The sequence below is a fragment of the Atractosteus spatula genome, chromosome 3 (assembly GCF_055471065.1).
Source record: "Atractosteus spatula isolate fAtrSpa1 chromosome 3, fAtrSpa1.hap1, whole genome shotgun sequence".
Classification (NCBI taxonomy): domain Eukaryota; kingdom Metazoa; phylum Chordata; class Actinopteri; order Semionotiformes; family Lepisosteidae; genus Atractosteus; species Atractosteus spatula.
In genome coordinates, this window is record NC_142708.1 from 57378883 (window position 1) to 57404824 (window position 25942).

The following is a 25942-nucleotide window of genomic DNA, read 5'->3' on the forward strand; positions in this document are numbered from 1 at the left end:
GATGACTATGCATTGCGACTGATAACAACTTCATTTAGCAGAAAAGAAGACATTTTCTGACAATGTCTTCAGTGTTTTCATTCCTGCAGGGCCATCACATATAACCATGCTCTGGCTTTAAAGATGGTGACCATGTGACTGACATGAAGGTGATCTATTTTTTTGTGGTTTATGACATGTAATAACTCATCCTTCTTGCAGTGCCAACTCAAACTGGTACTGGGTGCACTGACATGAGAGAGCTTGCAGGATTTTGCCTGAGGTCTTAGAAAAGTAATTATTGTAACCTTCACTTCACCATGCTGTATATTCTTACTAATCTGTATTTTTCCTACTGGAAGTGTGAGAACTACCTAATGTGCACACTACCCAATGTGCACACTCAACCTGTCACACCCTCTACAGCTAGAGGGCGCTCCTACTCTGTCCTTTTCTCAGTTTCTTTGTGCTTTGCTTGTCCTTCTGGTGTGTCTCTGTCGGGGGCTATATATTTCCAGGTCACCCTTTCCTCCTCGCTCAGCATTGAGGGATCTTGAGACCTGCCTAGCACCAGGTCGTCTCCTCCGAGGCCTGAGGGCATAGGTTTCTATCCGACATCGTCTGACCTCCTGAGCCTGGACTAACCCCCATTTTGCTGCTACGCATAGGGTCTTTTTTGCTCTCCTGGCCATTCCACGGCTTGCCCTTCCGACATCTGTGACGCAACCCTGAGATGAAACTTTTTAAGGCTATCTAACTAATTGGAACATCTTTTGTCCCATTGAATGGGAAATTAAAAATCATGAGAGGCACCTGCCTTTATTCAGTACATCAAAACTATGCCTTTTCCTACTCCTGAACTATTTCGTGAAAATGCCAGTATACTGTATGTTTCTAATTGGGATTGGTATGAAATGTATTTTAATTTTTAACTAATTTCTGTGCATTAAAGCTACTGTATCTTGCATTGTGTTTTCACTTGCTCATCAGCTAAGGTGCTTTCAGGTATTGTAGTTGAAGAGGGGACTTCCTGGGCAATGATTTTCTGAAAAGCCTCTCTCTTGTACAGGATGTCTGAGACAATGGAGACACAAGCTCCTTGAAGCTCCCCTTCCTTTACAGCTCTCTTCCCTATAAAGTTATAAATTCTAGCCCTCTGAGGTCATGAAAAATAGTTGTATTTCTGTATGATTACTGTTAATATCTCCAACTCATTTGGAATCAGGTTAAGTTTGCATTTCACTGTAATGGGTCGTATTATGTGCCTTTTTAGGTAGGAGATAAATATAGATATTTATATACTGATATAAAATATAGAATGTTCTTGAAAAGGTTTGCTTTCTGTTTGCTGAGCTGTTCTGAGACTTATTGTTTTGCATTATGTTGTTTGGTAATATTTAAAAAATGCTAATGAAAGACATATCTCAGAGGAATGAATAAGGATACAGTATATTAAAACCTCTGTTATTAACTTCTTTAAGCCGCAGATGTATGAGTAAATTGAGTAAATTGTTTTTCCTAGAGAAATTAAATATTTAAATCTAAATGAGACAGTTTTATTAGTTACTGTAAAATACCTATATAATACTTTCCTTTTTATTACAATTAATGTTTTTATTAATCTCTTTATAAAGACATACACATAATGTACAGACAAATATGTATGTTTTCCTGTGCAATATATTTGATTTACAAGAAGATGGTACCAAATTTAATTGGGAAAGTGAATAAAACATAGAGAAACATTCTCATATAATTCCTTTATGTTGCATTAGCTTTTTAATGACTTCAGATTTGAAAGCATGGCTTAGAAATTATAAGGTCAATAAGCACCCTTTCTGTTGCCACAATTAAGAACTAATTCTCATTTATTAGTGTTTTTAAGGGCTGAAGCTCTTCCCCTGCTTCATTTAGCCCTAATAATAGACTAACAGGATTTCTTGATGAAGGAAGCTGAGCACAGCAAGCGTTGTCTACCATAATCACAAAGCTTAAGCCAAGAACTCCATACACATTCACAATAGAAACCCCTTAAAATCTGCAAAAATATGCTATAATTGTAGGGTAATCGGGAATAGGAACTAGGTGATACCTCCTACATTGACATTTTCTTCAAAAAACAAGTGATACGGAAAAAAATCAGTATCAATATACAAAAATAACTGTCTAATGAGTGAATGAGTGAATGAAGTGCCACAATTGACAGACACACAGCTACCCATAGTGAGATATTTTACTACAGACATTTTACAGAGAAAATATAAACTACAAGAATTACATGAACAATAGGATCAAGTGATCAACAATCAAGTCTAAAAAAATCTCTTTAAACAAATGTGCAAAAGCCTTTAAAGTTCTAGTATTTTATTTTTTAATAAATAGCCCCATGGGTGAAAAATAATTAATAGCTGTTAAAAGATTGCAGAACTATTTTTTTAATCAGTGATGACATTTACATATTGTTTTCATTCACGATCTTACTGTAATTGCTATGTTCTGCAGTGTAGCACTGGACTATTTCAGAATGGATTCTGCTACTGTATTTAAAGATGGACTGGAGTTTTGAGCTAATATGAAAGAACATGAAAATAAATTAGGAGGTGATGGAAAGATGGAAACACTTTACAAGGCAGATTCTCTGTATTAGAAGGTTTGCATTAATATTGTTTCAGAACATAGCCAGCCATACTTACATACTAATGCTTATATAGTACTCTAATCAACATTCCACTGGATTGAAGCCAATATCTCTGCTTGATGGGTGGCAGCACACAGTATTAGAGACAGCCATTGCCACACACATTTTTTGGTGTTGAACTAACATGGAACTATACTGTTTACTACACATGACACACCAACTGCACATGACAAGCTTCCTGTAATGAGTCCTCTGTTTTGTTAGATCTTTGCTAGGGAATAACTTTATTTAGTCTAATTTATTCCAAAGAATTTTTCTCAATTTTTTAAAATCTTGCTACAGTAGTTAGAAATATCTTTGCAAAAAATAATGTACGAATTTTATAGTCTCAATTCAGAAAAAACTTTTTATTATTCTACAAATGTGGAATACCTAAATTCAGATCCCATTTTGTGATCATTTGTATTCGCCAGAACATATAGTAAACAATATATTTCAGAGCTTGCAGACACAAAAGTACATTGCTAAAGAAAATATACAGCATATACAGCTATGCAAAAGTCTTAGACACAATCTATGATGCATATACTGAATGTACTGAGTATAAGCATGAACAGTTTGTTTGGAACCTCCACTAGTGCTTCTTATTATTATAAAAAGTTTGTCTGTAATTAATATAGTTTATTTTGAGTGAGCAGAAACCAATAGTCTAGTAGCAATACGTAAATTACATTGATCACACACTACTACTTTTTTTACAGATATACAGATCAATCAGGATTAAATGTTTGCTGGCAAAAAGTGACATAAATTGCAACACAGGATATCAGGATTGTGTTCCTACATAAAGAAGGAAAAATCCTAAATGAAAAGAATAAAACAAAATGTATAAGATGTTTGAAAAGCAGGATATATATATATATTATAGCTCCCCCTTTAACACAAATTTAGAATTACTGTAGCTAGTTAATAGTCTTATTTTGAAATTACACTCTCAGGAAGCAGGTGTAATGAACCTTCTCCAATGGTCTATAACAATAGTCTTCTCCAAGACCATATACTGTATATCACACTTCCCACATTCCAAGATAGAACAGAATCAGTTCAGCTTGCAATACCAGTAGGATAAAAATGGAGAGTGTTTTCCGAACACTTACAATATATTACAAATACTGCAAAAGAGCAACCAAAAGCTGCAGGTTGAAGGTTTCCCTACTTACTTGATTTATTATCCTAACAATTTACAGCTTATCTCAAATTTTCTAAGAAAAAATAAATTTTATTAATCCTTAAGGTCTGCTTTAGACATAGACATATCTGCTTGTCATCTGCTTATATTCATGGAAAAATAACCCTCACATATAGTGACAACATTTGAACAAACCTGTATAGGCTGTGTTGTGCTGTGCTGTGCGGTGGCTCTGTGGCTATGGGGCTATGGATCTGCGCCTGTGGCTGGAAGGTTGCGGGTTTGTATCCCGCGGCCGGCAGAGGAATCCTACTCCATTGGACCCCTGAGCAAGGCCCTTAACCCCAACTGCTCCAGGGGCGCCGTATGAATGGCTGACTCTGTGCTCTGACCCCAAGCTTCTCTCCCTGTCTGTGTGTCTCAGGGAGAGCAAGTTGGGGTATCTGAAAAGACAAATTCCTAATGCGAGAAATTGAATATGGCCAATAAAGTGTTTATCTTAGTGGATTACTTACTTATCTTAGTGGAAAATGTGGAAATAGGAAAACATGAAAGGGAGATTCCAGAAACTGTGTATACACCTGAGGCATTTTTATGTGGATGGGGCAGTGGTCCTATGACCTCATCTAACACATTGCTGGTGGTCCTTGTGACTCAGTTCAGTGCCACTTCCGAGACTGCAGGCCTAAGTCAACATGCTGTAGTTGAAGGTGTGATCTCCAGTCCACAGTATCTTTTGAGCAAAAATACTCTGGATTTTGTTACTACAATATTAAAGATTGCCAAGCTTTTTAATTTTTTTTTTACATGCATTCTACTTGTTTATTTGCATACAATACATTTCATACAGTATGTATTTGCTCTTTCTTACAACTCTCTCAACTCTTTCAACCTAACTGAAAGAAGGTTATGCTTTCATATTCCTTGGCACACTGATGCTGCACCCTTGATTAAGGTACTTCACTCAGATGTATCCAGTAACATTTCTCCATCTGTATAAACAGATACAAATATTGTTATGGATAAAAATAGGGAAATAATTATTAATTATTAATCAAGATGACGATGTTTGCTCATTTATGTCTTTCTATTTAGTGAATCCCACGCACAGTTAACTAACAGCAGCGCAAATTCATGTTGTTATGTCTGGTTTAAAAATATCAATGTGCTCACTGGGAAACATGCTTTTTCCTCAAACATTTAACTTATTAATAAAAAGTAATCTTAATTTACTTCAGAACTACATCTGTCAGTTGAAAAGAGGGTCAAATCCAGTCCATATAAATACTTAACTAACCAACAGTAATGGTTATTCTTTTTTTAAAATGAGGTCATAACTGATTGTTTATACAGTATGTGCATTTATTTAGTATAATGTTTGATTCCATTTTGAAGAAAGAGCATTTATGTTACGACTATTACAATAAATGGAGGAGTAATTTCAATGGCCAATTTAAGGTGCTCAGGTTTTCAGTTTCATTCTGAGCTCACAGGGTATTACAGTGAGCCTTTTCTGCCACCTTGTGTTTGTTTTGCATTACAGGGTCTTTTTTAGATACAGCTGAAGCTTTGTGGCCATCTAGTGGTGTCTCGTAATGCAAATGTTTTATAGCCAGCGTAGTAGACATGCAAAGATACTGTACATCAGCACTATTGTCATAAACAGATAGAGAAAGAGAGGAACTACAGAGTAACATATTAAGCTCTTTTGCACAGTATGATACAAAAACGACACATCACAAATACTGTATTTTTATTGTTCAATGTTTATGCAGTATAATACAACAAGAAAGAAAACAAAATATTTTAACAGTATTGCTGTAAGAACATGGAAGTGCTGAGAATCACTAAACACTGATGATACACTGTACTTGACTTCACTTCACAGATAACACATATAACAAAATAACATGATCAAGTCTGAACTGCTGTAGTCCACCTGTTATTATGAACCTGAAATCTGAAATAAGCACCATATATAATAAAGAGAAATATGACTTGAAAATGTTTTGAAGTACAGTACATCAGACAAAACATTGAAAACATGTATGCCTATATACTGGTTCCTGAGCCAGACATTGACATATCTAAGTTTTTCATTATGTTTTCAGCAGTATTTGAATATATTTTTCTAGACATTGAAAACTCTTCGTTGTAAAGCTAAAATATGCTTTCACAAAGTTTAATATTTCATTTCCATGTGGTATTTAAAAACAAGATGAATGATCCAGTACAAGCAGTCACTGCCCCTCACAATCCACTGCTGCCAGATCAAAGCAGAGGTTGCCATGGTAGCCCCTTGAAACAGCTTGCCAGGAAAATTATGTTCTACAGGAAGTGTTTTTGTTGTACAAGAAAGTGGAATCCTTTCTTCAGAACTGGTGTAGAAAATTCCAGCCATCCTATGATCATGTTGGGAGGCATTGTGCTTCATGGATGAACTATAAATTAGGGATCTGAGAGCAGTGTTTGGAAAGAAGTGGGATACAAACTAAGGCATCATGGTCAAAAGGTGTCCAGTCCTTTTTATAAATACTGTATCTCCCATTCTTTTAAATTCTCACATAAGAGTCCCCTTATCCCACTTCATCTACAGATTCTCCAGAATGTGCTGTTGCAGAATGAAGGTGGAGTTACTGCCGAGATGATTGCCCTTCCATGCCCTGGCTTTGGTTCATAAGGCACCACCATGTGCCTTTCTAATACGAAAAATGTCACAGTAACTACAATAACTACAGTATCTACAATTTTGATTCTTGATGATGCCACAATTTCTAACTAAAATCTATTATCTTTTGGATTGTGAATTAAATATTTTTATTTTACCATTCATAGTTCTTTATTTCAAATAATATTTTCCTTGCAGACATACATAGTTTTAGCATACAGACCGGAAATTATCAGGAATAACAGAAATTCATGTTCTAATACAGATACCTGTGAATTTACCAAGCATCTGCAAAAAATAAAACAGAGAATCCCACTTCAAAGGAGTTTGGAATTCTGTTAATGTATTATTAATGTTAGCAGTAGTTTTTACTAAGACCTCTTCTATGGGATGATTCTGCCATAGTCATTGGGATAATCTTGTGTCGTAGTTGAACAATTTGGGAAGGGAATGAAAGAGAGTCTCAGTTAAAGCATTTAACATTGAAAACTTTCCATTTCTCTGCAAACTCAGAATCAACATTGGCTGCTCACATATGCTAGACAGATTATGCAATTGTACCTCTGGCTATTATGGAAGTCAAATCCTCAGTTTTATGTTCCTTGTCTTGATTTATATTCCGTGGATGATAAAATTAAATTATGTTTGTTCTATTTGCAAGGCCATAGTGAACATTAAAAAGTCTGTGTTTTGTATGACTAATAAAACAGATAAAAATATTAAAATTCCATACCTAAACCATACCTTCATTTCTTTAATATAAACTGCAAAAGATACAATGTACTTGGTGTGGGCAAATGAGTACACTGTGAATTAACAGATGTGGAGTTGTCTCCAAAACCCATCACTTTTCTTCTTTGTTGCCTCACCAGGATAACAAAATATACGTTTACATCTGTATTTCAGGAAAATACACACTGCAATCTTGCAGGGAAACTACAGGTACAGCATATAGGCTTGTTTTGTAAGTAAACACTTTCTTAGGTAACTCTTTTACAGACATAAAACTAAATTTATCAGGCCTCAAAAACAAATGTAAGCAGCACTAAAACATCAAAACATTTTCAGCCAAGCCCAAAAAACATGTAGAGGTCACGGGTAGTGGATTCCACCTTCTGTCATTAATTCTTCCAAGGACCTTTATAGCTTTCTAGTTGACCTTTGCGGGCCAGTCTCCACCATTCTAATAGTGTCTCCTTCTGGTATGTTTATCGTACATTAATAATGCAGGAATATTTGGAGGCTTATTTGGAGCCCAGTACTTTTTACACTTTTTTTAAAATTATCCCTCTGAATATTCATAGTTTTTATCTGGAAAATGTCAGAAAATGGGTCAACTTTATCTAGAGGTCAACTACCTAATTTTCTGAATGTATTTTCATGGATTCAAGATCGTCTTTCTTTCAAGAAACATGTCCTCTCATCTAACATCAGTAGAACAAAGAATCAAGCCCACAATACCTCATTCATTTCTCCTTGCTGGTAAACTCACCTGATTCCTATGTGACTTTCTGTTAAATCTATAAAAAACACCTACTGTATATACAGTATACATAACTTTAAATATCCTACAGTATATTATATAGTATTTTATTATAATGGTATATTATATAGTATATCTTAGGTGTATGTTTATTGATAATCACAGTGGATTAGTGTTTTGACAAGGTCATTTTAATTTTTTTTCACCATAATTTGGTATTGTTAAAGTTACTACCTACTGTATAATAAACTATAAACAACTAGGTTCAAAATCATACAGAAGTTTCCTTTTTTCTTTGGAAACAACATATTAACATATAAAAAAACATTATGGATAAGTTACAATAACTTTGTCTTGTTACATGTATATTATCTAATATATCTTAAGTTTACTTGCATACAATAGCATTACATATGTTGAATACTTTGTCTTTAATCCTTGCAAATTGTTTGCCTTATCACACACACCTGGTTTTCCTTTCGTGCATATCAACAACTGAGACCGAAGACTCATTTCTGTGGAAGGAATTTCGCAGAAAAAGTTCTCTGTGTACAAGATTTTCTCAAAACAGCAGATAGTTTGTACCATGTGTATTCTCTCTGACAGAGAATGTTTTTTTTTCCTTTTGCCACTTTCATTTCTAAAACAATATGAGATATCTATGAATGTATGGGTTTGTGGAATGGTCAAAACTAGCCTACATCTGGCAACTTTTATAATTATCTAGTGATAAATGTGCTTAGTAGTGAACTCACTTGAATTACTATTACTATTACTTGGATGAATGTAATTGGAGTGTCTGCAAGTTTTATAAATGACAAAACAGAGGCATTTTCTTGACTCATTCTAGGAGCCCTAACAAAAATTAAAACTATGTATTGCCTTCAATCATCTAGTTGAGTTAACATCCAGTTCTCTAAATTCAGCTTTGATCCAAAACCACTCATAAATCACCATAATAATACGTCATTTAGCGGTTGAAAAGAATGACATGCTGTGGTCACAATCTGTGTAAGTGGTCTTGGAAATTGGTCAGCGTCCTCTTTTTCTTTACTCAGATGCAATGGTATTTTCTCCCATTGCTTCACAGATGATCAACTTTGATGGCAACATCTGTGACTATGAAATAAGAGAAAAAGAGCTAATGAAAACAGATGTTAGCACCACATTGTCTTACAATTTACCTGATATGTAATAAGAATTCAGTTTGACTTCACATCCATCAGTTGTGCTTCAATCTTTCTCTCTGTGAATTTTCTCAGATAATTCCCACTGGTCTTTAGCTTTGATTGAATATCATGCATCTACACTAAAACCATGAAATACAGATATAGTCATGGAGATTTCTGTGTTTATGTTTCTTTTTAAAAAAAAGTCAGATTATACTTAATGAAAGCCTATTTTTTTGCCTCACGACAAATTTACTTTAATATGAAGTGTCTTATCGAGTCATCTGTACATGCTTGCAGTGCTAACTGGAGTTACAAATGTGGACTTTATTAATTGAATTGTCTGGGGTCATATTTAAAATAATAAAATGTACACATCATATAACATACATTTGAAAATTTTGTAAAAAAACTTTTCTCTTGAAGATATAGATATTAACAAGGGCACTTATTTTACAAGTAATGCTTAAAAATTAAACACAAAACACAGTTCTTCCAAAAACAATTTAATCATGTGCCCAAAAATAGCTTCAGAAAAATAACATCTGGAATATATTTATATACATATATTACAAAAATAAAGATTTCAAGAAAGAAACCAAATTATTGTTGTAAGCTATTCTATAAAATGTAAGATTATTTTTATATTTACACCAGAATATTTTTTCCCTGCACTTCTACAGATGGATATTTAAAGTCTTTTATTTTTAATTTACTACTAGTGTAAAGCTCTAGTGGGCTTTCTTTTCCGGACATTTTTCGATGTCCCTCTTTGCCGAAAATCCTCTCCTGAACCCAGATCCACTGTTTCCTGGGTTTCTTTCCAGCTGTCAGAAGGCATTGGGAACTCTTCTCCAGAAGAATGGGTTCTGTGACCAAACACTTTGCTTTGGAGTTCTGCAATGTCATTTCTGATGTCTGCCATCATCAACAGCAAGAAATCAAAGGATCCTGGTGGGCCCTTTAATGTGAAAAAAAAACCATTGTATGCAATGTTGATTGTGGTGATTTTTTATTCCCAAGGCCAAATGTTCCAGTGTTTCAGTGCAGCATCATTTTTCCCCTGCCATTTGGAAAGTTTCTCTTCTGAACATGATATTGTTTGTAATATTTGACAGCATGAAGCAAAACTACTTAAATTAACCTGGTGTTCAACATATTTGACCCAGAACACTCACCGTGCACAATTCTCCCCTTTCACAGTGTTTACATGCAATCTTGAAATGTTTAGCATGAAAATACAAAACACTCTGGATAACTAATACAAAAAATGTGGAACGTCCGTTTTGGTCAATATCATTTCCAAGTGTGGATAATTCACATTTATCACAGCAGGTGTGCTTCAAAGGTTACTGACATTACATGCAAATCATTACACATCCACAGTAATTCTTTGCATTTCTGGACATTACAGACTATAGAAAAAATGGCTGTACTGTAATTGAAAATCATTTCCACATAAACATTCAGGGTACTGAGAAGATTCACACAAGGTATCGCATAAGCAACTCTTAAAATATACAAAAACAAAGAAACAATATATTGTATCTGTACATCAAGTAGTTGGAAACATGGCCTGTACTAATATGATTCGAACTCTGAACTATTTTCACAGTTTGTGTAAAAATCAGGAAGTGCAGGCAATTCAATATTAGTGCCATATTGTATCAATCTTTTTCTATGTCTATGTAAACATTTAATATTAGCATATTTATTTCCCATCTCACATTATGTAAAATGTCAACAGAAATGTTAAAAGAAGTGAACACAAATTAGAAAGAGGCAGTTACGTGAAGAGAGGTGAAAATGATGGGGACAAGACAGGTAACAGTTTTTTAAGAATTACTTACAGGGGGTCCTGCTGGTCCCTGAGCACCTCTCTCTCCCTATAAACAAAATCCAAAAGTATCTGACTATAGTTATTTCTAGGAAAGCATATAATAAATGATACATGATGCCAGACCTGCGACTGGTACAAAATAAAATACATTTCTGCTGTTTACATTCCTGAAATAGTCTTAAACTGCACCATATGTAAATAATAATCTAAGTATATTTAACTGTTTTGTAGGTTTGCTTTTATAAGAATGTTTCAGAATTATTCACAATAGATATTTCAGCTTTTCCATAAACCCGCTATTTCATATAAATACTGCAATTGAGGGTTCACAAATGTTTTGGTTAAGATAATTGGGCATATGTAAAAATATTTATAATAGCTTCATCATTTTTATTTCATTGACTGTAGGATAATCAACCTGCACAAGACATGTAAATAATTAAGAACAAGAAAGGTTACAGATATGTCATTAGGAACGTTTGTCTTTCCCTGGTGACACTGGATCCTGTTTTTTTTCAGATTCTGCTTTGTGAACTATTATGTAATTTTATTTCTTTAAGATGTACAGTAGATTTATTATCTTAATCTGTGGTTGTGCATCCAGAGTTTAATTTGACATTAGTTTGAATTTTAATATTTTAGGGGGTTGGTTAAATAAAATTGAATTGAATTTATTGTGAATTATGACATTATATTTTCATTAAAGACACTTCAAAATGGTTTTAAATAGCTGTCACATATCCAAAAATTGATAGAGCAGACATACGTTTCCATGCTAGTTCAGAACCAGTCAAGCCAGAAAGCTGAAACATACCTTTGCGCCATCTCTTCCAGGAGCTCCTGGTGGACCCTGAAAAAGTCCAGTAAGATCAAAAACATAAAGCAATTATATTATACCAAAACATTCAAAGTTCAGGAGGATTTATCGCAGATTTTTTTGGGGTGAGGTTCGATTACCGTAAGGTGACATCAGTTTGGCACCGTACAACTCTGGAGAGTCTTATCCAGAGACAATGCAGAAAGAAAGTTTTGATTTATATTTAATCTTAAATGAGAACAGAAGGCCTCGCACTTTAGATGCTGAAATGCATAATTTAACATGTAAGTTGAAAGTTGTTGATACAGCAACCCTCTCTTTAGAAAACTAAAGGGAAATGTCATTTTAATGGCGGTCTGAAGGGGAAAAGAAACAAAAAAAAATACAATGATAAGGAAAAATCTCTCGATTTCAAAACCACTGTCAGAAAAGAGTTTATGAGCAAGAAAAATTTTCTTACAGGAACACTATGTTTATATTCTGGATTTCATATTTTCTTTGGTGAAACCATTAATCAAATACGTATATCATCGTTTTTATTTCTCCTCAGCTTGAACTGGAGGGTCTCTTTCATGTGTCATATACATTAGATGTTTAAAGACTTGCAGCCATGCCATCTTAGCATTTAGCTCACTAAAGTTCTGGTAGAGCACAGGGCTTTGATGTTTCATTTGAAACTCTAGTTTGCTTTATTCACCTAATTTGCTGCTGAAGTGAAAAAAAAATAATTAACCCTGTCCTCTAAATAAAAACAATTGTCAGGATTTCCTGCTATCCATATTCAAGGCATATAAACACTGTGTTACGGATTATGATTCACAGAGTACTATTGCATCATTCAGCTATCATATGTTCATTTAAAGGTATTGGGCAACACATATAAGAAATTGCCTCAAGTTATTTGCTGGTATTATTTGTTGGTCCCTCTCAGTCAATAGTAACTAACTTTAATCACAGCTTTCCTTGCCATTTGATTTTCAAATTATCATATGCATTTCCTGGAAAACATATTAGTAATGCATGCAGAAATTCACTATAATTTATATTTCACAAAGGTTGTATTGGCTCCTTTGAATACTGTACATTGTTGATAGCACTTCAAAATAACAGGCTATTTAGCAAGAATTTAATGTGGAACTGAGATTGTTAGTCATTACTGAGTAATAAATATAATTTGCTAATAGAATGGCTTGCAAAATAATATTTCCATACTGACTGAGATATTCAGGTTTTACTGTTGATATTCAGTCAAAATCAGTATTCCATATTGTTACCAGTCATTTAATAATATAATAATGGATTTGGCTGCATGTACTTTATGAGTAGGGTGTACTGTGATGTTTGACAGGGGTAAAAAGCAAATTACATTGTTACATTTTCATCACATCTTAAGAGCATTCCCAGGTATGTGATTTCCAGACATACATGAATGTTTTCTTCTTCATGTTTGTTTACCTTGTTTGCATTCGTTTGTTTACCATTCCTTAACACAAAATATTGCAACTTTTCATTGCTTCTGATCTAATTAGTCTATAAAAGGGTTTACTTATTTAACCCTAGAAGGCAGCCCTCATATGTCTGGAAGAACCAAAGTGAAAAAACTCAATTTTCAGGCTTGTATCCTAGATTTAATGTAAATTAAGTGAAATTTACACAGTGTAAATAGATATCTAAGCAAGGAGGTCTAGTTGTATAAAGAGCCTTGCCAGGAACAGTGATTGGCACAATTTTCCCATTTAAATATTTGGAAGATGAGTTTTAATCATCTGATAGTTCATACTGGTGGTTGAAAAACTCTAACTGGAGGTTGTCATTGTTTTGAATAAGAAACTCTTTGATTTACACTTTTTACACAGCAAAGTGCAAACTAAGGAAGTCTGTAGCTTTTCTACATGTCTGATAGCTCCATCTATAAGAAAGCATTCATTTATAAAGGCCTCATTTATCTGGAGACCATCCAATACAGGATATTTCCCTTTTAGGACTCCTCTGGACTCTGAACAAGTAGGAAAAGACTAAAGTGTTAATAGTTGATCAAACTGCAAGGAATGCAAGAGATTGAAAAAGGCATCCTATCCTTCAAGTACACCAAGCACTGAAAATACTTCTGCAACTCAAACTCAGAGTGTGTTTTAGTCACCAACTTTTTGTTTCTGCTTTGCACTGTTGAACTTTCTGAGACACTTTTTGGCTGTAAAAGGCAGAAACAATACAGAGCGCTCTTTGCATTTTTTTTCAATTTCCATTAAAACATTTTAAGAGCACATTTATAGCATGCGTCATTGAAACAGGACTTGTCTGTTCGTTTAGGTTAGATGAAACAGCTCCACATCCTCTGCCAGAGTTCCTCTGGGGCTTTTTGGCTATTGCTCAGTGGTAAATTGAGATATAAATATTAGCCCTATCTGGGTAACGGGTGATGAATCCTTTCCACTGTTTTGTTTTCCTCAAAGCATTGAACTTGTGTTATGCTAGGAGAGCATAGCCATAAAAAGGTAATTTTACTAAGATGATTACTAACACTGAACAAAGTAGTTCACAGCCTGTATGACTGTCTGTGTTCATATAGATAATCTTACACTGTTGTGATTTGTAGCAAATTATAAACTAGAACTTTACTATTATTTTATTCACTTCAATCAATTCACTTGAACTTCATTCAATTGCCAATTATTATATCTGTTTATTACATAGAATGTTTATTACATAGAAAATGCTCTTTTGTGATTTTATTCCCTCTCTATCTCTATCTCTATGTATATGCTCTCTGTATAGTCTCTGTCACTGCGTACAGTATATAATTTTGTCAATGCCTGTGATACTGACCACAGGGCCTCGCCTTCCATGTTTGATGAGAGACAAATCAGGAGAAGGTCCAATTGGTCCCATCATCCCTCTGGGTCCAGGCAGGCCTGGAGGCCCTGGGGGTCCAGCCTGTCCAGGAGATCCCTTTGGTCCAGGAGGTCCTGCGTCAGATCACAACATTTTCATTTTTGTAATACAACTATTGTTTGTCCACGATCTTAATCACGTTGATCCCAAGTCTAGTTGTTCCTGTGTAAATGTCACTTCACATTTTTTATTCCCTAACACAACAGCATCAAAACTAAGTTTTAAAAAGAAAAAAACATTAATGCTCTTTTTTATTGCCATAGGTTCTCTTGATAAGCTTAATAGCTTTAATGTTACCTTTAACTCTTTCAATTAACTCTTTCCCTCTGTATTTATCTTTAGTAAAAGGGATCATCTGTATTAATAATACATTTGGACTAAACTAAATGGCAGGTCACACCATTCTACAAATCATCCAGTAGATGGTACCCTTAGCAGAGTTGTTCAGTTTGGAATGTACAAATGTTCCCTGTGGAAACTAAAAAATGTGAAATTCAATGTTATTGTAATGATATCAGTTATACTTTTGGGGTGATGATACTTATTTTTCCTGATTTGCAGTTTTGGTTGCATAGACTAAAAGTGATAGGATTTGAACCAGCAGTACTTGATCAGTGAACATACTGTATTGTGTCCTCCAGATGTCTTAACTTCTCTCAAGAGACTACAGGGAAAGGTGGAATTAGTGTGTGCGTTTTGGACTGTGTTGCTCAATGCAACACATTGCACAATCTCATGTGTAAGCTTGTTAGTGTATAACTTGTCTGTTGCCCTCTCTGTCCCCTTAGATCTCCCAGAACCATGATAACCCAGAGCTCCTATTTTGCAAGTCTGCACTTTGATGTATTTATCTGAACCATCGCTTGCCTGTTACTGACTGACCAGTAAAAAGCACAAAAGAAATCTGGTACTGTGTTCCTTCATCATCAACAGGATGCAACCCATGCCATGATATATTTCTATAACATACAGTAATATACTTTAGAAGATGCACCAAAAATGTTAAGAAAAAAGGTTCATATACTTTAGAAAGTTTCAAACCTGACAAAGCTTACCAGCTGGGCCTGGCTGGCCAGGGGGTCCGGGTAAGTATGAGTGTGGCAGTTTTTCACGGGTCATCTGTTTGTTAACTTCTGCACTATTGGGCAACAAGGCAATCTAGAACAGTAACAGAAAAAATGGTTTGCTTCAATGCTGCTGAAAGTCATTTACATCCAGTTTATTTTGAAGCCATCAGCTGTCTGTTGTGACAAAAAGGTCACAAATGAGAAAATGTGAAAAATGCCCCCTTCTGAGCAAAGAAATAATGTATATACCTGTAATTAGAATATAATCTTATATTTTAAGTACTCTTAAACCTCGATTGCTAATAAATGGATGGGCTTCAAAGCCTCAGATACTAGCCTAGAGGTACAGCTGTAGCACTGTGTAGTTTGAAAGTATTGAATGTTAAGTTATCTGCATTGTTTGCTTTAGCCGAGGGCTGATAAAATTGTCTCACCCCACCAACTAAGATATTTGTTGTTAAAATAGTAGCCCTCTACTAGGGCAAACACTCCCTCGCTCAGTCTGATTGCATTTGGCAATTGCATCATTTGAGCAAACATCTGGACTACTGATACATTTCCAGTCTATCATCAGCTCAACTTCCATATTCTGTTCCCCGTGGGATGAAATGCTGAGTGAGAAGTACTACCAGGAGTAGATTGCCAACATTTCCATAGTTTCCCTCCGGGGCCACACCAGTTTCTCATTTACTCATTCTTATGGCTCTCTGCTTTTTGAAAAGATAAGGGCCGTTCTTATGGAGCTCTGCTCTCCTAAGTGATACAGGCTATTTCACTTCAAAATTGTTGTCAAAGAGTGAGATAGAGGAAAAAGAGAAATTGCAACATTGTTTATCTCTTTAAATAGAGCACAAACATGAAAACATGACATTGCAGGTATTGGGTTTTCTGAATAAGTTTTAATGACTTCTTGTAGTTCTGTTTTTAACTGGTTATGAAGTTTAAATAATGTGTTTTAAGGTGTTTAACAATATAGTCTTTTGTAGGTATAATTCCCAAAAGTCTAGCACAGTCCCTGTTGCCATATATTAACATATTAGCCCCTTGGCATACAAATGTTACATTTTATATTATACATGCACAGATGTCATGTGGAGTTTGAAACTGTCAATGATAATCATACGGATTGACAGCTGACAGTATATTTAAGTAACTCCCCTCAGGAAGTGGTATCACACCTGGAACTGTACAGTTTTGGAGTTCTGCACTATGGCATTAAGGTCTCTCTGCAGTTCAATTGAATTGTGAGAGTCTAAATCAATAAAGATTAATAATCCATTGATAGCGACATAAATCATTGGTTCTGATTTAGGACCAACTAAAACAATTTACTAGTGTTAATTATTTATAAACAATCCTTCTTCAATAAACAGACAATTTTGCAGGGCAGAAAGGCTCCAGAACCACTCATGGAAAAGCAATGAAATGGAGTGTTCAGCACCCTCTCACATTCGGAAAAGACCCTAAAAAAAGATGTGTATCAAACCATAGACATCAGCATCACATTCAGAGCATCTGAGCTACACAATCCCTACAGTAAAGGTATTTACATTTTAATAAATGATGAGGGAGGTTTCCTGGGCTAGGTATGAGAATTTATGAATAGATAAGGGTACTTAAAAATACCTATCTTGTAATACCTACAGTACTGCACAGAGAATTAAAGAAAAACTAAGAAGTGTACAGTATACTGGCCTTATAGTTCCAACAGTATTTCATTAAATACTTTTTATGAAATACTATGAAGCTTCAATATAACTTTACAGTGATTTATTTTCCCACTATAAACTGGAAAAAGAAAAAAAAAACATCAGCAGATGTAAAATGATGCTTAGTCTCCAACAAAAAAAAAGATTTCCCATGTTTTTCATTAGCAACATTCTGCTGTTGCAGAGATATTCTGCATTTGCACAGGATGTTTGCTTTTTTGTGTATTGTTTTTAATTCCTTTGGTGGCAGCCTCCAATGACATTCACATCTCTTTCTAGCACAAATGAAGGTAGATGTCAAACCAAACATTCCAAGAAAACACATAGGGGTATTTTACTAAACCGCACACAGATCTTTAGCTTTTTAGATGCACCTCTGAAAATTAAAAAGGGTGATCCCTTATTCTGGTGTTGAATGTTCATGTTTATTTTCTTGACCATCAAAGTGAAAGCATTATTAGCTGTAAAGAGTGCACAAGATTCATATTACAGCTGTAGGAGGAATCAAATATCTGTTATATGGTGTAGGGAGTTTAAGGTAGCAAAAATCATTGCTCCCCAGTGTGTCACTGGTTGAATAAAGGCTGATGTACTCTAAATTACATTAACCTGGTTAACTGAGATCTCAAGAACTTTTACTTGGTTTGATTTTGGAATCAATGAAATCTAAAGCATTTTCTAAAACATTTACTAGTATACAATCCTTATTTTAATAGGTTTAATTAAATACCTTTTAAAGATGAGGCTGGATCACAAGAAAGTTGTTAAAATCTATGAAACTTTATTCCTATCATGCTGGGCATTACAATAGTGTGAACATTCATTAGAATGTCACATATTTCTGTTGTTTTTGTTGTGCATATGAAATTCAAAATGGCAAACATTCTGAAAACTGGTCAAAATGACAAATATAATATTGTCTAAGTTCATGGCTGGCTGTAATATGCTAAAAACGATTGATTTCTAATATCCAGAGGAAAGTAACAGAAAGCTACAAATAATAAAAAGCATGTGAAGTTTTAGAGTTCTGCCTAATTAAAACTTCAAGAAAAAGTTAAATCAAAGCACACCATGGACTTTGAGAAATTACATTCATATGATTCCAAAAACAGTACGCTTGCCAAGCTATTATTTGAGGCCAAAAGAGTCTCAAATTAATGCTGAATATTAACATGGTAGGAACAGTCTTACATAACTATTTTCATCATTGAATTTTATTTCTGAGCTTATGGCAGATAAATATATAATTTATTCAATGTGTCAACACCTTTGCACTTGCAAAGCTCAATACATGACAGATGTTGAGGCATTCCGATAATTGTGTAAACTGAATGTGTTCTGAAATGCTTAGATGTTGCACTGGAAAAAGCACCATACAATTGTGATGAGTAGAATGTTTTGAAAATGCACTGCTCCTGAAAAAAAAATTGTAATCTACTGTAAATACCTTTTGTTTGAGCTGTAATACCGTCATCTTTATCTGATGAAAGTCCTCACACGTAGCTGAACATGTTCCAGCTTTCATCACATTATCTGACTTTTGAAAGTGACCAGCTAGAAAAGAACAAAGAAGCCAGTTAATATCAATCTCATCTGTTTCAAAGCTATTTTAAAGCAGACAAATACATGTAATGAGGCAATACTAATTAAACTGAAATAATTCTACCTCTTTCAGAAACACCTTCTCAATTTAGGATTGCTGTTAAGACCCTATAGTCACAATGAATGATGTGTATGAATATTACAGGAGCTCTCACCCAAATACAATGCTGCAGGAGTTAGATAAAAGGGTGTTTCTTCTAAAATGTCACTCATTCCAAGATTCATATTACAGCTGTGAGAAGGATCAAATATCTGTTATATGGTGTAGGGATTTTAAGGTAGCAAAAATCTTTGCTCCCCAGTGTGCCGCTGAGCCAAATGTCCACAGCTGCTAACTTTGACCTATATATACAAAAGGCGGAATGAGAAGTCATATGACAGTTTTACTCTCATGTAGCATTGGGATTGGACAATAGCTAAGCATGTTCACATCTAATGTACCTATCAATGGCATGTAAATACAGTATTATCTAAGATCTTTATTTTAGATTGTTATTTTCTCACATTAATCTTGATTGTGACTGAAATGAGAACAAAATTCTAATCTTTATTCTAAACGTTTTGAGCTGTACTGCATGTCACAAAGTAAACAGGTTTTAAAAGCTGTTCTTTGATCAGGCTCTTTTCTAAATGGCAAACAAAAGATTAAATAAAGTTAACTGGATCACAGATCCAAACTATCAGTCTAAACGTCAGTTAGATAGTCTTCCTTTATTTTCAATACTGATTTACATATTCCAGACTCACTATCAGTACGTTTTTCTGGTATTTTGAATTAATGCAATTCTGGGCACTGTCCAGGCATTCTGATGGTATTCTCATTTCATTCTTTGTCATCATTTTTCTCCTTTACCTAAATACTGACATGTTGAAGGATGAGACACCTTGCTTTTTATCATTACCATACTATAGCATTTGCAAATTTAAGAAGCATATACTGGATTGCTGTCAGGTTGTATTTTTCTTCATTTAACAATTTAACAATTCTGCTTTCAAAGTTTTGGCCTGCATATGAAATGATAAAACATGTTATGTTGTCATTGTCATTATGTTTTCAATGATCAAACCCCAGCTCTACTGCTCCTTGGAGGTCTCCAGTCTCCACATTATCTTTCCCCAAGTGTCCATCTTCATTTATCCACATTCAGATTGCCTCTGCCAAAGTAATAATTTCAACTTGCCATCTTACAGGTGGTCTGCTTCTTGAATGCTTTTCTTGGTCCAACAATTGTTCTGTCTGCTCACTCTCACAATGCAACATGCTCTTTTGTTTGTGTTATAACACATTTGTTTCATTTCTTGTCTCTGCTTGTTTTTCCAAACATACATCTTTCTGTGCTTCTTTGGGTCATCTGTATTTTCTCTGTCATTTTTTTTATTAATAAGGAATTATTCCATATGATAATAGAGGCCACACACATGTTTTGAAGACTTTCCTTTCAAGGTAGAAAGGCAATTTCCCCTGTAGATTCATGCTTAATCTTCGGAAAGTACTCCAGCTTATCCTTTCACTTCTTTTTATTTGGTAAATACAACACCTCTTGCCCTGAGCCTGACAAATGTATCCTACTGTTTAGTATTGGTTTTGTCACGATATACTAAAGCAAAATTTATTATGGCTTTTTTTGTGGAAGTAATTTTATGAACAACATGATGGAATAGTGTACATCTCATGCAATGACGTTTATGCTAGAATGAAGGTTTTGTTGTTGAGAATAAAAGTTTTTAGGAAGCATTATATCAGTAGTAAACCTTTTAGTAAATGACTTTGAGCTTTGAGTAATTTTACTATTAACAGTACCTTCAATGAAGTGAATATTGCAGGTAGTCAACCATACCATACTTTAAGATATATTGTATATTTATCAAATGAAGAAAATCGATCAATCGATTTTCTAAACCGCTTTATCTAATACAGAGTTATGGAGGAGCCGGAGCCGAACCCAGCAAGCAACAGACACAAAGCAGGATGCACCCTGGACAGGAAGCCAGTCCATGTTTACACAGCCACAAACACGCACACTCACACCAGGGCCAATTTTCCAGAAGGCAATTAATCTAGCAGTTTGTCTCTGGACTCTGGAAGGAGCACCTGAAGGAAACCCATGCATGGAACATAGTGAGGACATACTGTACAAACTTCACATAGATAGCACCCCAGGAACTGAACCCAGGGCCCCAGTACAGCAAGGCAGCAATTCTAACCACTGCATCACTGTGCCTCCCTAAACAAAATAATTAGTCTAATTGCTTAATTGATTATTCAGGCTGTAACAAATACCAGAAAGCACTAGGCCCTCACATTGAGATGCCTCTTCTATGTTGATAAAGGGGTCCTACTACTCACTTCATTGTGACTGGAAATAAGGTGGAGGAGAAAAAGCAATCAAGAGATTGTGGAAACAATTTTCATTCCCTTTCCTTTTGTAGGGTTGTTTGTATGAAGATAAAATATATAATGCTTTGCTTTTAAAAAAGATCAAGAGCTCTTTAAGATGTTTTTTCTGCTTGCCTTTAATGTTATCAAGTATGCATTTTGTTCAGCATATATTGTCACTGATTTTGCAAGGCTTACATTAGACAACATCTGCAGTCAGCTTTTTCATGGACCACTGGATATTCAATTTAGATTTCCTTCTAAATGAAAGAAGGCAAAGCTGTGTCCAGATTTTAGATCTTGGGTGTTGCAATTGGAAGGGTTCAGCTCAAGGCATCGCTGCGGTCTGGTAAACATATTTCAGATTACAGGAGTGATTGAAGGTTTTGCTGCACACCAAAGCAGCTGTATCATAGTTACAGTAAATGACAGCAGGGCAAAGTGTGACTTGTCTGAATTAGCTGGACTCTCAGTTTTATCCTGCCACATGCAGTGATGATTATACAGTCTGCCATGTTTCTTTTGAATAAAGTAAATATTAAGAAAATTTGAAATGAGAAAAAATAAAGCCAAGAATGGAATGTTTGACAGATTTGTCAAACATTCAGAAAAGGAGAATGGTCTAAGGTTCATGGATATTATTCAAAACGGATCAAAACAACAAAATACCTGCCAGATTTTTAGCTTAATATAAAAATCATATTTTGTACCATTATACAGGAAGGCACTGGAATTTCAGAAAAGCCATAGCTTTGGATAAAAGGCAGCAGAATAAAAAAAAATGATCACAGAAGATCTACCTCTTTCCCCTTTTGTGCAGGTTTTTCCATCATCTTCCAAAAAGTAGCCTTTCTCACATTCACATCTGTAGCTCCCTGGAGTGTTGATACAGATCTGGGAGCAAACTGTTTCATTTTTGTTGGCGCATTCATCAATGTCTGCAAAGAAACACATCGGTAAAAAACAAGGAATGTTGTGATCTCATACACTGTCATCTTTTAAGAAGAGAATAAACTTCTACAAATGAAGATATGGGTTTGAAGATTATACCATCTATTGTGAAATAGAATTGAAAATTGTGAAAAACTGAAAATAAATGACACAGCAGTTGACAGTTTTACAGTACTGTACATCATGCACGGTATTCTATTTGGAAATAACTAGGTAAAGATACGACCCCTTCATGTCTAGCTGATCCCACTTTCATTATAACTTTGCTCAATATTGCTGCTTAAAGCTACCATTTTTATAATACAAAATTTGTCCTTTTGAATAGCTGTCAGTACATACATTACATAACACATAACATAATTAATTTAGCTTGTAGCTGTAGATTGTAGCTGATTTTTTAAAATTTGCATAATTAATTATAAAAGAAGATGTGAATATTAAATGACAATGGCATTGCATACAACATGTATCACCCTAACAACTTAATCTTACTTGTGAAATGCTATGCAATTTGATCCAATATATAAATGGCTTTGTTATGAAATATGTTATGAAATAACTGAAATATTAGGCTACGTATTGTTACCCTTTTCTGCATGTACTGTATGCATTACATATCCTAACACAGCATGAGACATTGGATTGTGAAATTAAAAGAAATATTACACTTAGACCTACCAAAGCAGTCCAATTAGCTCCCTAATATGAAGAAACTTAAAATAAACTAAAAAGGCAAAACAATGTAAACAATTATAAAACCATTACATAAACATTGATAATTTCAACATTCTTGGGTTTGGAAAGGTGTTTTATAAATACAGTACACATTAATAGGACATGAAACTAACACAGAAATACTATACACACATTTGTTTAAATATAGTACTGTATATTAAGAAGTAGAAAGTCAGATAAAATAGAAATAAGGTAAGAAAAACAAAACAACTAAAAATAAACATTTTTCAAGAAAGGGAGAATGCAGTTTAAAAAGAATCTTGTCTATGTAATTAGGGACTGAAGTCTTAGTTTTTTTTTGTCATTTATCCACACAGCAGACAAAATAACTGAACGATCCCTTTCCAGTCTTGAAATGAACATTTGTTATTTTGCAGTATACCGATTGAGTTGAAGGCTATATTAGATATACTGGATTAACTAATGAATTCTAGGTCCTTGCTGTTTTTGGCACACTTGTTACTGTGTTAGCTAAGGAGACCACACACCATACTTGTTTCTAGCACATCTGTACAGACGACTCACAAACAATGACTGATCCCAAAGAAAAATCTGCACTGCATCAGTTCTCACCAAGGCAATAAGGCTTCTCTCTGTTTCTGTGCCTCTCTCTGTCGTAACGGTACCCAGCGTAGCAGGTACAAAGCACTCGACCAAAATGATCGGTGCACTGCTGCTCACAGGGTGCTCCTGCACACACATCATAGTCTGGAACAATGTCAAGGACATAACAGGAATGAAAGCAAACACATTTATAAATGAATTCAATTACAAAGCAATATACAATTATGAAACAATCAAAAATAAGCAAAAAAGAATAAATATATTCATCCAGTACAATTTAACAGAATCAATTATGACTAAATTTAGCCTTATTTATAAATATTAACTGTCAGACCTGTGGCTCAGCAGAAATATGTGTGAGTATCATAGCTCTGATTTTTTTTGTAAATCTTTTCCTGTCTTGTGTTTAAATTATCCATTTGGATCTCTCTATGTTGCCTCTGGAGTCTTTTTTTTTAAATCAAGGACTATAAAAGGTGGAAAAGCTACATCAACTTTTGCTACTATAATTCCCAGGCAGAGGAATCAGATGATGATGTTGAGTAATTTCAATTTCTGCTGTAGAACAATGAAAGAAAAAAAAATCAGTTCTTAAGGTAACAGTTACTGTATATCACGCTACAAGCCATGACTCACTCATCACATGATTCAAAACTAAACTCCCTGTATGAGCACAATACACCGCTGGTAGAATTGTAAAAACAGTGTGTTTCTAGCCAGAAGAAAGTATTCCACATTTGGTTTACAGGAAAGGGAAAGCACAAAAGAAACAACACATGGTTTTTCCAAACTGCACTTTGCAAAATTGTTACATTACCTTCTGGAATGCATTGTCCCAGCACAAATTTAAAACCTTCACAGCATTTTTTCCTGCAAGGAAAAACAAATATGTGCTTTACGTGGCAGGAAATGATTGCTATTTTTGTTAGTGCTCCCCAACTAGCATACAACTCATCGAAAAGCACCCTCTATTAGAAAGCTTAGTGATTCATAAGCCTTTGATACTGACTTGCTAGACTTTCTGTACAGGAGTTTCCACAACTGTTTTTTGAATTATTATCTTACACAGTATAATATAATTCCCATGTACTGCACATCGTGCAGCCCAGACAAAAGATCATGCTAGGTTTCTGTATGTTTGTTGCCTTGCCTGTTTTATACTTTAGTATAAAAAAAATCTACTGCTGTTTTCTCTGCCCTAAGTTTCTCTGGGAAGACAATCATGGATTGTTGATCTTGTGTCCATTCCTGGCATTTTTTTACCATTACCCCATCATAACCTGCAAGATCAGATCATGGTTCTGCACAATGATGCATTTTAGTACACCATGTCTACAATTCCATAAACTATAAATGTCATTTTATAGTTGTATATGACAACCTTCACATTTTAAATGAGTGGATATTGAAAGGAAGATCCATTATTTAAACATGCTGTGATATGCAGTATTATGGTAAAATATTCTATACACTGTAAGAATGGTACAGTCATGAGCCAACTGCAAAGCATACTCTGCAAATTTACCATGATTAACTATTCTAATGGATATGGTCCACCTCTGACTACAAAATGGCCTCAGTAAACCACAAATTAAAATGTATTACTGTATACTGGTGTTGAAAACCCCCCAAACAGACAGACAAACAATTTGTGAGTATATTAAAAAGAGTGATTCAGCACTCTATTAACAACATACAGTACATATGATACTGTAATGTTGCATTTCTTAGAAAAATGTCAATTTAATCTTATCTGAAAACTGCTTCTATATGACAGCACCAAGCTTTACACATAACACACTGGAGAACTGAAGTTTCTTCCAGTAGTCTATGCTGGAAGGATTAGATTAAAGCAGTAATCAACTTTATTTAATTTAATGACAAGCTGAACTGCTGGTGACTCTACATAATAAGAAATGTACTGTACATCAGACACATTTACTGCTCTATAGAGTGCCCTCAAAACTGCATGTGGTAGTATAACAGCCATCATCATTCATTTTTTGTGATTTTCTTTCTGCTGACATATCCACAGTTTTCTTAAAATTAAGACCACAAAAATCTGTAGAAATACTGTGAGTTATTCGTGTGAATGCTTTTCCCTGTTTACTGAAAAGGAACATCCCGTAGCTTGTAATTTAATGAAAAATTATTTGGCAGGGAGAAAGGATAGAGGGGGTTGAGTGCAGTGTGGAGGATGCAGAAAGAAACCATTTTATGCAGCACTGAAGTTAGACCATCAGGACCAATGTTACAAAACAT

General features: G+C 34.7%; 1 protein-coding gene across 1 annotated transcript in view; it reads right to left on the reverse strand.

The window, feature by feature from the left end:
• Nucleotides 1–9619: 9619 nt before the first annotated feature.
• ccbe1 (collagen and calcium binding EGF domains 1) overlaps nucleotides 9620–25942 on the reverse strand; it is a 57296-nt gene continuing 40973 nt past the window's right edge. The window contains exons 3-11 of the mRNA XM_088910547.1: nucleotides 24498–24550; nucleotides 23690–23824; nucleotides 22231–22368; nucleotides 18899–19005; nucleotides 15731–15833; nucleotides 14610–14749; nucleotides 11781–11816; nucleotides 10977–11012; nucleotides 9620–10087 (exon numbers count right to left, since the gene is read on the reverse strand). Of these exons, the coding sequence (XP_088766673.1) occupies nucleotides 9845–10087; nucleotides 10977–11012; nucleotides 11781–11816; nucleotides 14610–14749; nucleotides 15731–15833; nucleotides 18899–19005; nucleotides 22231–22368; nucleotides 23690–23824; nucleotides 24498–24550 (991 nt within the window). The 3' untranslated portion in view covers nucleotides 9620–9844. The remainder of the gene's footprint in view (nucleotides 10088–10976; nucleotides 11013–11780; nucleotides 11817–14609; nucleotides 14750–15730; nucleotides 15834–18898; nucleotides 19006–22230; nucleotides 22369–23689; nucleotides 23825–24497; nucleotides 24551–25942) is intronic.